Source organism: Myiozetetes cayanensis, unplaced genomic scaffold (assembly GCF_022539395.1).
Source record: "Myiozetetes cayanensis isolate MyiCay16 unplaced genomic scaffold, myiCay2020 scf10, whole genome shotgun sequence".
Taxonomy (NCBI): Eukaryota; Metazoa; Chordata; class Aves; order Passeriformes; family Tyrannidae; genus Myiozetetes; species Myiozetetes cayanensis.
In genome coordinates, this window is record NW_026086605.1 from 30,084,450 (window position 1) to 30,098,797 (window position 14,348).

At 44.3% G+C, this 14,348-nt stretch overlaps 1 protein-coding gene across 29 annotated transcripts in view; it reads right to left on the reverse strand.

Annotated features, from left to right (window-relative positions):
* Positions 1-318: 318 nt before the first annotated feature.
* Positions 319-14,348, reverse strand: part of ANK3 (ankyrin 3) — a 304,909-nt gene continuing 290,879 nt past the window's right edge. For 13 of the 29 annotated variants that reach the window (XM_050340355.1, XM_050340328.1, XM_050340319.1 and 10 more), the window contains 2 exons: positions 6,950-7,033; positions 4,947-6,823 (listed from right to left, as the gene is read on the reverse strand). In XM_050340355.1, coding sequence (XP_050196312.1) covers positions 6,710-6,823; positions 6,950-7,033 — 198 coding nt within the window. In that variant the 3' untranslated portion in view covers positions 4,947-6,709. The other 16 variants (XM_050340444.1, XM_050340491.1, XM_050340426.1 and 13 more) reach the window with 5 other exon arrangements.

Here is a 14,348-nt window from a genome sequence, read left to right on the forward strand (position 1 = left end):
GCAAAAGAAATTCCAGGAGGTCTAGAGCTCAGACATGTTGGAGAAGAGGATTGCACAGGCCCTTTCCCCACACCTCTTCCGTCCCAGGGAGGTGGGTTCAGCACTTTGTTGGGCATGTGCTGCTGTCTGCTGTGTTTTCCTCCTGCTCCTCCGACCTGGGGACAGCCTGCCAAGTAATGGCCTGGCACACTTGGAAGACAAGGAGGTGGAGCAGACAAAAGAAACAGAGAGGAAAAGAAGCTGAGAGCCAGGGGCGGTTAACAGCTGGCCTTGCGAGGCCTCACGTCTGTAGGGTACAAGAACACTGCCAAATACACGTTATCCAAGAGTTTTAACACAATTTATTTTATGCTTAAATAATCAACTAGATCATCCAGTGTTTGTTGTTTTCATACATATGTAATTAGAGCTATTATCAATGAATGCTGTTTCCATATGAATATAATCAACAAATTAAAGTATTTCACCAAAACCCAAATAAAAATGCCCTTTAAAACACAGCAGCCTTAACAACCTAATATTACACTGCTAGGATGATTACAGATGATTGGCTTACTGAAAGATTCTACATCTTATAGCCAGTACACAATACAGTAATAATTTTACAGCGTGCTGCCAGTCTATTAGCTAATAATTTCTCTTCAGTTCATTTAAAAATATCCCAAACTTGTGCTCCTTGGAGCACCAACCCACTTCTAAAGCTGCAAGCATTACCCCCGTTATAAAGCGAGAACAGATAGCACCCCCCTCCCCATAATGCAACTACTGTATATGTTATGGGTCTTAGGTCATTTCATTGAAAAATTGGCAACAGCAACAAATATTAGATGAAGGGCTTTGTGTTTACAGATAAAATCTTATTTTTCATGTTGCGGTATAGTGTTTGCAAAACTGGAAAAGATTTAATCAAAATAAGGTGAAACACATGCATCAAAATATTAGTACTCTGAAGAAAAATTTTCACAGAACTACAGAATTCCTCATTTTGGGAATCATTTAAATTTGCAGCAGATTTTAAAGATTTTTTTAAAATCAAGCTAGCGTTTTTGCATATACAAACATTATAATTGCTAATATACAAGAATCTGTGAAGATACACCCAGAATATCCCTGTAGGTGCAGCCATTTGAGACACCTAGCCTGCTCAATGCATTTGCAATATTCTGTTTGTGATCGAAAAGGCAGTGCCTTATCAACATTTATTCTATTTTGTTAGAATTTATACAGTGTTATTTATTTACAGCAAAACTATTGATGTTTAAAAAAGAAACAAATAGTGTTTTATACCCTGACAGTTTGGGTCCAAGAAAAATAAGGCGAGCTGTTGTGGATTTTAGTAATTTTAGTGTCCTTCCATGGTTTAACAATTTCATCTTCGCACATCCTCTCTGGCCACAGGAATTTATTTCTTTTGAGATGACATCAAACTGCTTGAAAGAAGCTGTTGACAGCATGGCATCTTGTATATACACTGCATTGGTAACTGCGCACCCTCCAATCCTGTGAATGAACGTGAATTTCCATGCTCTGTAAATTGGCTCATGCTAAATTAAATTTTTTTGTTTGGGTTTTTTTTTTGTTTGTTTCTTTGTTTTTTTTTCTTTTTGCATAAAAACCATGCGGTTAATGTGGGGAAGCAGCAAACACACGCACACTTTTATAGGTGAATGTTTAATTCCTGTTGATTTTTCTTCCGTGACTGTCCCTCTAGAATACTGGCAGTAAAAGCACACAGTCCTATGGAAAGAAAAGAGAGCAGAAATCATTTCAGAATCTCTTGTTAGAATCAATTTCGTGCCTTTCCCCGACTGAACAGAAAAGTTGCAATTGGCAACTGATGGGATTCTGCAGTGGGATAAATCACACACTTTCCAGGTAGGTAATGACATTAGTTGAGCTCCCAGCATGAGGGGAAAATGCAGCTGCAGATGTCCACACAGCTCGTGAACTGATTTACAAATACCTTTGTAGCACACTGCATTTCATCACCCCAGACACAGCACCAGCTCGTCAGATCCGATGATGACAAGGAAAAGGTACTTTTATTGTGGAAGAAATGGCATCATCTCCAGAAGGAGAGAGCTGCTGCTTCCACAGCACGTTTTTCTTCACTGTGTGCGAGCACCCCCAACAGTGATGGAAAACCTGCTCTCCTTGCACATCCACCTCTGCCAGTTGCTCGGGAAACATGATTGGCAGAGCCAGGAATGTGGAGTCCAGCCTTCAGGAGGCTTGGTGAAGGAAAAAAGTGAGGAAGAGGGGCAGCCCCATCCCTCTCTCGCTTGGCTCAGAGAAGATGGGGTGCAGCTCCTGCTCTTGCCCATCCAAACAGAGCCATGCACATGAGGACAGCGAGTTTGTTCCATCTGTTGCACAACAGTGATGTCTTGCAGCAAGGAGGGCAGGAAGCAGAAATACAAACACACCACGAGCGGGAGCTGGGAGACCTGCGGCTCCCCAGCACCTGGGCACAGGGATCAGGAGCATGGTTTGAGCAGTGCCTGCGGGATCAAGGCTGGCACGGACATGCCCGTTTACTAATCAGGTCACAGGTCCACACGCATTCCACAGGAGTGCTACACTCTCCTTCTATGCTAAAGCAATCTGTCCTTGCCCACATCTACAGCTGTCATAAAGCTGTCCCGCTGCTAAAAGCTGCCTGTTCCCATTGCAGCAGTCACGCCAGCTCACACAGTGCTGTCCTGAGGAATTGCACGCAAGACTTTGTGGCTTTTCCTTTCAACCTATGTTTCACAACGGGTTTATTTGCAATGGTGACAAAGACATTTTCACAGCAAAATCTAGCTAACAATGTCTTTTTTTTTCCAAACACTCAAAGGAGAAGAACCACCTCTGCCTCCCCAACAGGATTTTTTTGTCTTTTGTGATTACAAAACAAACTGTTTTTCTATTAGAAGCCCCTGCCTGTGCAAATACTTCCACTTCTGCATCCAAATAAAATGTTTTCAATGGACTCTTGACTGGGCTCACAATTACTTAATGCACATTTGGTCATGCTTATCATATCAAAGTATTTGGAGTATGGAGATTCATCTTACAGGACAAAGTTCCCCCCTGAGCAAAGGTTCATTATCTAAGGCAGACTCTCTGAGTTCCTCAGGGGCTCTAGCATGGAAAAGTTGCCTACTGGAAATCACAGGAGAAATGCATCAGCAGTCATGGGAGCAAATCTGGTTCTGAAGAACTCAGTCCCTGGCTTCCTGAAGGTCAGATTCTGTTTCATACATTAGGCAAGGACTGCCTTTTTATGTATGTCATTTTATTTTAAAACGAAATACTTCTCCCTTATCCCCAGGGTCTGCTGCACTAAGCTTGTATGCTGGCAGGCTCTTTAGCTACACTGCTTATGGGGTTCAGTGCCCCATCTTGCCTTTGAGTTTACACATTTCTGCTGGTTTGCCCCTGCAGATTGACAGTGGAACAGCATGGAAGCCACTGTGGGACACAATTTCATACAAGCAACACCGTCCCTTTGTCTTGCTTTCCTCCTGTATCCCTGAGCTCCATGAATGAGAAAGATGCCTCAAAAGAATCACCTCTCTTTTCAAAACATTAAATATTTAATGAGTATGTTGAGCAGGAAGGCAGGTAAAGCTGTATTACTCTATTAGCACACATGGGAGGCTTCTCAGTAAAAGCAGGAATTCTGCAGTTGTCCTAAGTGGATGCAGTAGGTGCTTACCAAATACTGAATGCATGCCAGTCACCTCACAAAGCTTACTCCTTGGGGCTTGATCCCATAAATCCCTCAGTTAGATCCCACACACTGAAGGTTGTTGATCTCAAATGGCACTACTCAGACCTAGAAAGCCTGTAAGGCCAGGTGATTTTAGGGGATACCTTACACTGCAGCAGTCAGAAGGGACTAGTGACTCAGGAGAGACTCTGCTTCTGTCCTTTTCCTCCACATCACCATCTGGTTTGTTTTCCAGGTCCTGCTTATCCTGTTCTTAAATCCTACAGTCAATCCTATACCAGATGTACAAGAAAGGGATAACACATAGACTTGCACTTCATAAACTCTTCCTCTGCCCAGTTCCTGAAACCCAACAAAGCTAAGAGAAGTGCTGAGCAGAAAAAACACGAACATGGTAAACCTGGCACCATGATTGACTGACCAGCACTGACAGACACAGACAGACTCCTCCTGTATTTACAGGCACACTTCTGTGTGATTGTAGCTTTGTCATCAAGACAAGGCAGCCTCTGGCTTCAGGGTGCCCCATCACTCCCTTAGAGAGCCCCTGTAAGGGTGCCTTAGCCTGTGCATTTGGTTTCAGCTTGGAAAGCCCCTTATACCATCAGCTGCTGGTTTGCTACAGTCGTTAAGGCTGGATCAATAACATTCACAAGAAACAGTTGGTAGGGATTATTTGTTGGCAAATATTGAGACACTTCACTTACAAGGACTTTGACTTGCATAACTGCCCTCAGATCACACGCCTGACAGTGCAAGGAGCCTTTCACTCCAAGCAGATTTACTTGTGTGCAGATCCTTTACTATTTGTGTTCAAGTTAATTTTTAGGGTTAGAAAGTGGTGTAGTCGGGATTACAAACACCAGACACTGTAAAACTCCCAGAAATCTTGCACATGCCTCAATATCACTTTATGTTCCAAGAAGTAAAGCTCAGTTTCTATACACGAACACAAGGTCATTTTCTGCTTACAAGATCAAGGGCAAGCTATTGAGCTTTGCAGCTGGGAAGCAATGTCAGGGGAGCAGAGTGAAGCCATTGTGCAGCCCAGGTGCTGCTCCCTGTGCTGCACAGCGCTGTGCTGGCAAAAGCCTTCAGCAATGGAAGAAAATGGATCACACTGACCGTTCAGTGGTCGGCTTTCAGCTTTCATGAGTAACTTTTCTTCTCCACGTGTCTGACTTCTTTCTTTGTCTTAACCTTATAAGCTTCCCCCTGCTTTAAAGGAAAAGTATAAACATTAGCACAGTCTGCAGAGGATACTTGTAACTATAAATCTGCTTCCAAAACAGGCTCCACATATTGCTGTAACAGGATAAGTAAAAAGCAGTTAAATCACATTAACACTTCATTTCAAAGATACACACAATCTATTTATCCACTCTGCTGAGCTGCAAAAGCACAGGTCTGAAATATCATCTTCAAGTAGGAAACAGAGGTCTACAATTTCAGCGTGACCCCTGGGCTGGAGTGCCTGGCTGGCAGTCCTTGGCAGAGCCCCTGCCACCAACTGCAGTGGGATCCAGTGCCACTGTCAAGGAAAAATCTCCTTTCTGAACTGGCCTCCCAGGTAAGCTGGATTGGCAGACATTTCCAACAGCATAGGCTGTGGTTGTTGTTATGATGTTTCACAACATCTGTGCTTTAAAGTAAGCAGGTTAGTAATGGAATAAAGGGACAAGGAAGAAAGCCAGCAAAAACCGCCACTGAAGCAGCACAGAAAAAAACCCATGACAGTGACAAGCAGTGCAGGTTTCAGTGTCTTTAAAACATCAAACCCCAAAATAAAGTTCATCTTTGCTCATTAAAAGTAGCTCAATAATCATCTAAAAATAAATCCTTCAGTAATCACAAGCCTCACTCACATCACAGAAAGGCATCTGCTTATGTGTGGCTATCGGCAGAATTTACCCCTCAGGTGACATGTATTGATGTATTTTTGTAACTATTTCTAGTTTCCAACTAATCTAATCTGGTGCAGCAAATTGAAAATGTTTCTCCCTTGCTGGGTAGGAATTTTTTCCCCTGATAAACGACTATGAAAGTGGGAATAGAAATATGTGTGTTTCAATTCTTTTATTTTTGTGACATGTGTGTCCCCCCTGCTTTTTCTTTTTCTTTCTTTTTTATTACCAGGAGATAAAGAGTGTTTGTTATCTTCCTTTCTGAATCTGTTTTCACTCAGACAAGAATTTCATTAACCCCAGTGACAGTTTTACTGAAGCAAAGACCTCCCAGGGCTGTGTGCTGGGGGAAGAAGGCATGAGCTCCTCTGAAGCCGTTTGTTTCCAGAGGTGATGCCCATTCCCCCGAGGGTTCCTTGAGACAGAGGACAGCTGAGGCACAGCCTGCCCAATCCTGCCCAGAGCCCTGGAGCCCTCTGCAAGAAGAGCTGGGGTGTGCTGGCGCACAGCAGTCCTGTCCTTCCTGCTGTCCTTTCTTTTTCAGGGTGATGAAGCTGGGCACAATCCAGCCCTGCAGAACGGCTTCAAGTTTTAACCACCAGGGACAAAATTCTGTCTTGGTGTTTGCTTGTAGAGGATACCATTGCCTGGGTATGTCCTCATTCCCCTAAATCCTGCAAACCCTCAGTCACCAGCACAAGGGTGAGTGAGAGGCCAATGGGGATCAGACTGCAGCTCATTCCTTTGGACTAGGGGAAAAGAAACACAATACACCTACAGGTACAAGGTACAAATCCTGCAAGGGCTTAACTAAACACACAGACATGGCTCATCTTAATGGCACAAAACAGGCCCAAAACCTATGGCCTAAGCCTGCTGCCTGTTTTACAGAGACAGAGCTTAATGTTCAGTGCCAACAGAATTTATCTGGGCACCCTGGATGCTGCCCCTGCCCACACACAGCACAGAGAGACACCCCTGCCCCATCACCCAAACACACAACTTGCCAATAACCGCAAGCACTGCGTTTTGCCAAGGCTTCTTGTTAAATGCAAACCTCCAGCCCTTTAGCAGCACTTTCTAGCAGTCAACACAACCCTCTGTGTCTACTGTTATTTCCTGGTTGTCCCCGTTCCATTACCATTTCACCAACTTTCCTCTCATGGGGGATAACAACGCGTCTTACTACCTTCCGGGTGATCTGTGGGAAGCAATACATGAAAAATATCGATTTTTTTTTTTTTCCTGGATTCTAAAGGGAGAAAGTATGTTAAAAAGAAGTTACTTGAATGCAAAGACTCAGAGCAGTGATGTAATTCATGATTACTTTTCTCGTGATGACGTTGCCTTCTTCGTCGGTAAACTGTTCCTCTGTTACAGATTCACCAGGAATGTTTTTTGCCTCCTCACCCTAAAGAACGTGTTATAAGATTAGCAATAGAGCCTATATATTCTGTCAAACCCACACATATTTCCACACCAATCCAAGCAACAAGCACATGCTAGCTTCAACTTTATGTAACGGTTTGCTTTATGTCACACAAATTGTACGAAAGCCTCGTTCATTTAGCATGCCGATACCTGTGAGTTTATTCTACAGAATATGTCCTTAAAGCCTGCAGTGAGCTTCTAGCACACTGCTCTTTATTAACTAATTCACGGCATGAAGCTGTCTCTGCAACAAAATCTTGTGGTCAGTCTGAGACCTGCGAGATGGAGGCACAGACTCATGACGATACAATCTCTAATCAGACATCCATTAGCTTTTCACAGTTTCTCAGCGCCCGGCACACTCATGAACGTGGTCTAACACTAAACTGGGATTTAAAAAGACAGCTCTGCCTATAGCTTGCTAAACACAAGGTCTGAAACACACACACACAGAAGACAAGACTTCTCAGCATTTACAAAACGGAGAAACACATCTTACGTGACACTTTGCCCGTCATGGTAACGCCTGCCTGGACCTATGGCCCGGCACACGACTTCCTGAGGTCGGCAGCACTCCAGCCATCGCTTCTTATAGTGCCAGCAATTTATAGGACCAGTGTAAATAAATGTAAAAGCAGTTTCCTAACCGCTATGCTAGTGACTTAATTCCATCACAAGAATTATAGCTCAAATCATAAATAGTGACGTTACTTTGGATTCTAAGGCTAGCTGGCAGTCGTGAACTTATGTTCCAGAAGAACTTTGCTAACATTACCTCATAAAGTCATGTTTCCAAACCTGGGAGCTGAAGCAAGGACTGCTTTTGATGCTTCAAAAATATCCATTGTCTGTGCTTGTAGCTTTCATATAAATAAAGCAAACATAATGATAATGTAGCTGGCCTACATATGAAGAATTTCCACTTGCAAATGAATAACCATTTAAACAAAAAGCAAACAAACAAAATCCTTAAAACCTTTTTTCTCAACCCACTACAGAAAAAATTACAACTAGAGGAAGGAAGAGGAAAGAAACATCTTATAAAACACGTTATATAAATATTAAAACAAAATAATATTTAAAATAAGATTAATACAGCTCAACATCAAGCTTTCCTAACGCTTCCACTTACTAAGCAGCACAGGACAAATATAACTCCTATTTACTGTGGTCTATACACTACATAGTTGTCTACATAAGCTCCTGGCACTGCTCTATAACAAATAAACACAGTGATGCCATGTTTATTTTTTTTTAAACTGTTTTCCCTACAAACACAGCTTTTTCAGTATGCACATTGTAACATCAGGGTTGTATGCTATTTCTAAGCTCTAAGCAAAATAAGCCATTCCTTTTGATTACAAGCCATTTGTGGTCTTTTCTATAGCCAAGCTTTTCCATTTCCCTCGCTCTGGGGGGAAAGCAGCAGGCGGGAGCCAGAGGGGAGTATTCCAAAGCTGAGCACATGGGCTGAGCCCCTGGCCAGCATTTGTCATTCTTCACAAGTGTAGAATTTCTGCTTTCTTCACACTGAAAGCTGCATTGAAGTCATCGCTTGATAATTAAGCAATGAAAGAGTTCCAGACATTTTTCACATCTTTTTCCCCAGGCTTTCGCAGGATTTTTATAAACTGTAAAACTTGATGAATGTAGGTGCTTCATGAAGCATCACCCAGAGAAGGGCAGGCACCGCAGCCAGGTGGACTCCCTGTGCAGTCATAGGGACATAAGAATGAGGTCCTGCATCTGAGACACACCCAGGGCTGAAGGGACACAGCTGAGGTCCCCAGGCCTGGGAACGGTGGCATCCCTACAAAAGCACGGCAGAACAAATGGCTACTGGAGCCTTCAGAGGGGTGACTCGTTCCCCAGAAGGACTGGGGCGAGGGGTCACAGGAAGGAGAAATGACACACCTGCCTGAGCCCCGCGGTCAGGCAATGGCAGGAGGAGGGAAGTGAGGGGCGGCCCCCGCGGTGAGCAGCGCCCGGCACCGCAGCTGCTGCTTCCTTTCTCACAAGCCAAACAGCAGAAACCAGGACAGGACCAGGACTGCTGCTGAGGCACCAGGGCAATGTCTGGGTAAAGGTTTTGAGAACTGAAACCTGTGGGGCTTCCTATTCACAAAGACATGGGAGGGGGAAATACTGATTTCCGGAGACTTAATACTTTAATCAGATGCACAGCAGATGGGGAACTATCTGCACAGTTTCTTTCCTGGCCTCCCACACATGAGTTCAGAAACTCCCTGGTGCGAACCCACACAGTGCCCTAAGGAGCAGGAGGGAACCCTGGCCCAGACATTCCATGGAGCACAGAGGTATGGAAAGGTTCCCTCTCATGAATAGGATCTCCAAAGCCCCTACAATAAACCCCATGAAAATCAGAAATAAAACAACATGGCCAGCAGCAAGGTCATCAGACTACTTAACACACCAATATCACTTGTGTGTACTGGTTCTTTTGACTCCTAGTTGCAGCCAGGAGCAAGGTTATCCCTTAAAACAAGTTAGTGAGAATTTTTGCATTCTGCTTTAAAATGAAAAGTGTATTGATGCACTGAGAAATATCTCTCAAAATAAAATGCAGTTTTAAAGGTGTGGTGAATCTTGTTTTTTAATTAGCTACATGCTTGTTTAAGCACAGTTTAATGATAAATGCTGTAAATACTCAGCAGTCAGCATGCATGAAATCCAGCTTTCACAATTCTCTTGCTGGTGGGTAGTTAAACAAATTGCAGGAGGGCTCACAATTGGCAGGAGGTAGATCTGATTTACTGATGTTTCTAATCCTATGCAGTTATAAAGACGGATGTCTGCTAGGAAAAAAAACCCTTACCCACTGGCAGTTTTACTTGTAAGATCTCAAACCAGCTTTGGGTTAGAATGGCACATAAGATGACCTTGTCAACAAAAGCTGTTTTTAAACACAAAGCTGGCGCATCTGCGTCACAGCTAAAGAATAAAATTCTTTCTGCTGCATCATACTTATGTGGGCTTCATTTTACCCTTCACCAGTCAAAAGCACTGTCACAGTACCAAAAAGCTTTAGAAAGGCAGGGAGAAAACTTAATACCGCGATTACTGGAAGCCCGGTTATATCCCTGGGACTAAAGCATACAAAGGCTGCAGTCTGCAAGCCTCAGCCCCACAACATGCCAGGAAGCTTTGCAAAGCAGAGTGCTTTAATGTCACCCTGCTTGCTGGAGTGTAGTCCTGCCAGAACCAGCTGGTATCCTCTCTCTGCTGCTCTTCAGGGCAAGAGAGCAGTTTCCTCAAAGTCCACTCCGCTGATCAGCTCCGCTGATTTTCTTAACATTTATTTGCAGATTATGGGTGTTACCAGGGACCTCCAGATAAATGGAGTTATACAGTCAGTACTGCAGTATTGTGCCAAAGTTCACTGCAGATTTGTCAGAGCTCTGGTTTTCTTTCATGTTTGTTTTGTTACTAGAGGGATAATAGTCCCTTTTATTCCTCCTATACATATAGTGTTGTTGTAACAGTGGAGAAAAAAGGTGCGGCTGGATGTGTCTTACCCCGATGGATAAAAAGGAATTTAAAAGCAGGTGGAAATAAACAAGATGGAAATATCCTAAATATTTAATTTTGCCAAAGACCAGAGGCAATGCTGCAATGGGAACAGAAGCTGTGCAGAGCACTCAGACCTCTCCCTTACTGGCCTAAGCCACCATCAGGACATAATCCCCTCAGTCTCGAGATCACATTCTTGTAATACATAAACAGCAGCTGCGTCTCAGTCTCCTTGGGGTCTCAAGCCTCTGTGGCAGTGGCAGGAGAAACAAACATCTTTCATTAAGGTCATTTTCATTAGTGAGTTCTGCCTACTCAGGGAGACCTTGTTAATCAGATGCCACGACTCTCCGCCTGCGCCCGTGCTGAGTCTGTACTTGCATGTTTGCAGAGGTATTGCTAAAGCCATGGGGGGATGGGGGGGGAGGAAAAAAGCCCAACAAACCAACATTCACACCAAGGGAGACCTGAGAGGAAATGATGCTGCAAATAGGACAGAGTACAGCCCACTACGGGGAGCTGGCTCAGAGGTTTGTTGCTCATTGCATGAAGGGCAACGGGATGAACAGACCTCATAACAGCACTTGTAGTGTGTGGTTTAATTTACTCCTGTGTTATCTTACTGGGGCTGGCAGCTCCAACTCTCCTGAGGCACGACAAAGGTGAGGGAAGCTACAGAGTAGAGCAAATCTGCAGCTCTCCCAGACGGACAGGGACTGCAGTGGAGAGGCTGTGCCCAGTTGAACACTCAAAAAGAAACGCTTCTCATTTCCCTCACATAGAGCCCTTAATTCTTCTCACCTACAGGATGGCCACATTTTCACTTTCCATAAATAAGTTTCCTCTGAACAGTAAGACCATGGAAGCTGCTGGTTGCAGTTTTGTCTGACTGCTGCTCAGGCTCCCACGCCACTTGTCCAGTGCAGGCTGAACCAAACCCTCCATGATCAGTAATGGGGTGTTTCATGGCAAAATGCATGGAAAGGGACAAATCTTTAATAAAAATTGGCAAGAAATAACAAAAGTACAAGATACTAAATTACAGCAGATTTGAATAACCCCTGCTTAGAAATATATTTTGTTTTCCATTACATGGTACCATAAAGCTTTTGGCAAGAATCTTACTAGATAGTTTTGCCAAAAATTTGTATCCATGAAAGATTTAACAACCTCTGAAAAAGCATGAAGAATTAGACACTGATTTCTTCCATGACTGAGAAAAAGGAGCTTTGGATCAAGCTCTGAATATGCACATTGTGGCAGCACTCTTATTTTTCCCTTGTGTGCTAATTGCTCGCATTCCTGCACAGCCATAAACCCATTTCTTTTGCAATGCCCCATCCCGTCAATCCACCATTCGAACACAAGAGAGGAAGGGAAGCAAAAACAAAAACATCTGAACTACCTTGAGGTTAGAATACGATCCTATTACATGTGGAAATGGGCATCAGTCCTTGCTTGTCTGGTTTTATGGGCTCAGCCCTCTGAAGTGCTAAATCCCATGGGAATGTGCTTTAGAGTGCTGAACACTTGACAGGACTCAGCTCTCGGACTGCTGGGAAAATACCTCTGGGGGAGAGAAAAGCCTTTCCCCATATTTGGGCCAGGACAGGAAAGTAAGGTAGCAGTTAAACGGAAATAACAGTTTTAGCAATAATGCAGAAGAGCACTGAAAGGAAAAACAAGTTGGGAAAGAAGAGCAAAGGTAATGAAGCAATTCAGCCCTGACAGTACCTGTGGAGGCACATAGCAGAGGCTTTTTTACACAGGACTCAATTTATCCTCAAGGTTTTGGCGTTACCAAACTTTATCCCCGCAGGCTATGTGACTACCTCTGTTGCTTTTAATGCAACATGCAGGTAGTACTGAAAACCAGGAAGAGCAATTAATATTAGGAAGAAATTCTTTAGTGTGAGGGTGGTGAGGCACTGGAACAGGTTGCTCAGAGAAGTTATGGATGCCCCAACAGCGGAATGTTCACAGGCAGACTGGATGGGGCTCGAGCAACCTGGTCTAGTAGAAGGTGCCACTTGCCCACAGTAGGGGGGTTGGAAGTGGATCATCTTTAATGTCCCTTTCAACCCAAACCATTCTATGATCCTATTAATAAAGGCTAAGGTAAACCAATGCAGTTTTCACATGCAGCTCTGCCCAGTGAAGGTTCCAAGCACACCCTCATCTCCTCCCCACTGCTGCTGGACACAAGCTGGCAGAGCAGGTTGACAGCATGGGTACAGCACTGCATCCATTTCTGAAGGCTGTGCCTAGGTTTTTCAGATATTCAAAACAGCTCTTATTCCAGAGAACGCAAATTCAACATAGGTTTCTGGGGCTGGCTCCTAACTAACCACAACCATAAGGCAGTGCAGGATAAGTACCCCACAGTCCAGGTATGACTGCAGAATAGCACTGGAGCATTTCATCCTCAGTGTGTGGCAGGTGCTGCCTGTGGGATGGGAGAGTCAGAGGGAGAATGTCCCTTCCTCCCACCCTGAATTGCCCCTTAAAAACTCAGGCTAGCCAGATGTGTCAGAAAACAGGAGTAGAAGGAGAGTCTACTTCTCACTCCTGCTCCATGGAAGTGTGCTGGCACCATGGCAGTATGAGCCTGAGAGGGGCACTGGGGCTGTGGGTCTGGGCTTGCTGGGCACTCAGGCACTGGCAGGTGACAGCCTGCTGCTCCCAACCATTGCCTGGGGCCCTGCACCAGGAATACAGGAGTTATTTTTACTCTGCAAGCTGAGAGAGTTGCTCCATGCCTCTGAGCACTATATCCTGAGACCTCTTCCCTGATCAAGGAGCTGTTCCTCAGCTTGGGTGCTCACACAGTGATCTCAGTTCACCCAAACTGAACCTCTGCTCCCAGGAATGTGCAGAAATTGAAGTCCTGATCCCTACCAATGTTTTTGATTCTTCCACTTCGTACCACCATTTCATGAGCTTTACATGATCAAAATACTCATTGAAATGGTTGTTTCCACTATCTAATTCTTTCTCTAAAAGGCTTGATGATTGCTGGTTTCAATTTTTTTCTTGTCCTGTTTTAAGCTTGTCTTGAGATGCAGAGTGGGGAATAAAAAAGAAGCTATAAATGATCAGAAAAATAACAGAAGTATCACATGTATTTTCTAATCAAGAGACAGGTACAGCTCCAATCCAGTTGAGATCAGACACATTCCCAACAGAGCGGGTTCAGCCGCCTCCACTCACCATGCACACCCTCCCTCCCCACTGCGTCTGCACTAGCTGCAGATTGCAACACTATCTATGCTGCTTCACCACTGCTCTGTTAGAAGTTCAACCCCAAATTATACCACCACATTTAAGACCAATTTTCTGTGTCTTTCTCTAAACACAGAGCCTGTACTTGGAAACCAAGTGAAGGCTGCCTTTGACATGCTTTCCTCTTTTCTACTCCAACATTTCCTGCCTCCAAACCAGTGGACACCAAAATAGTTCAGACATACATTGGGTGGGGGATCTCAGCCACAGGCCAACTATGCAGCCTTTGAAACTTGCAGCACACTTACACTTTGTGTTTTACCAGAGACGCCCCTGCAGCATTGCAGGGTCTGTAATCATCCACAGGCCGCCTGCCCCGCATTCCTAAGCCTGAGCAGTCATGTCTTATCTGCAGGGGAATTACTGACTAAGGGTTGTACCATGACCTGCCCAGGGCCTCTCAGGGAAGGCAGCAGGTTCCGCTTGGAGAGACGAGGGACCGGACAAAACATTCACTTCTACTGAGCCCATTTTTGCAATTC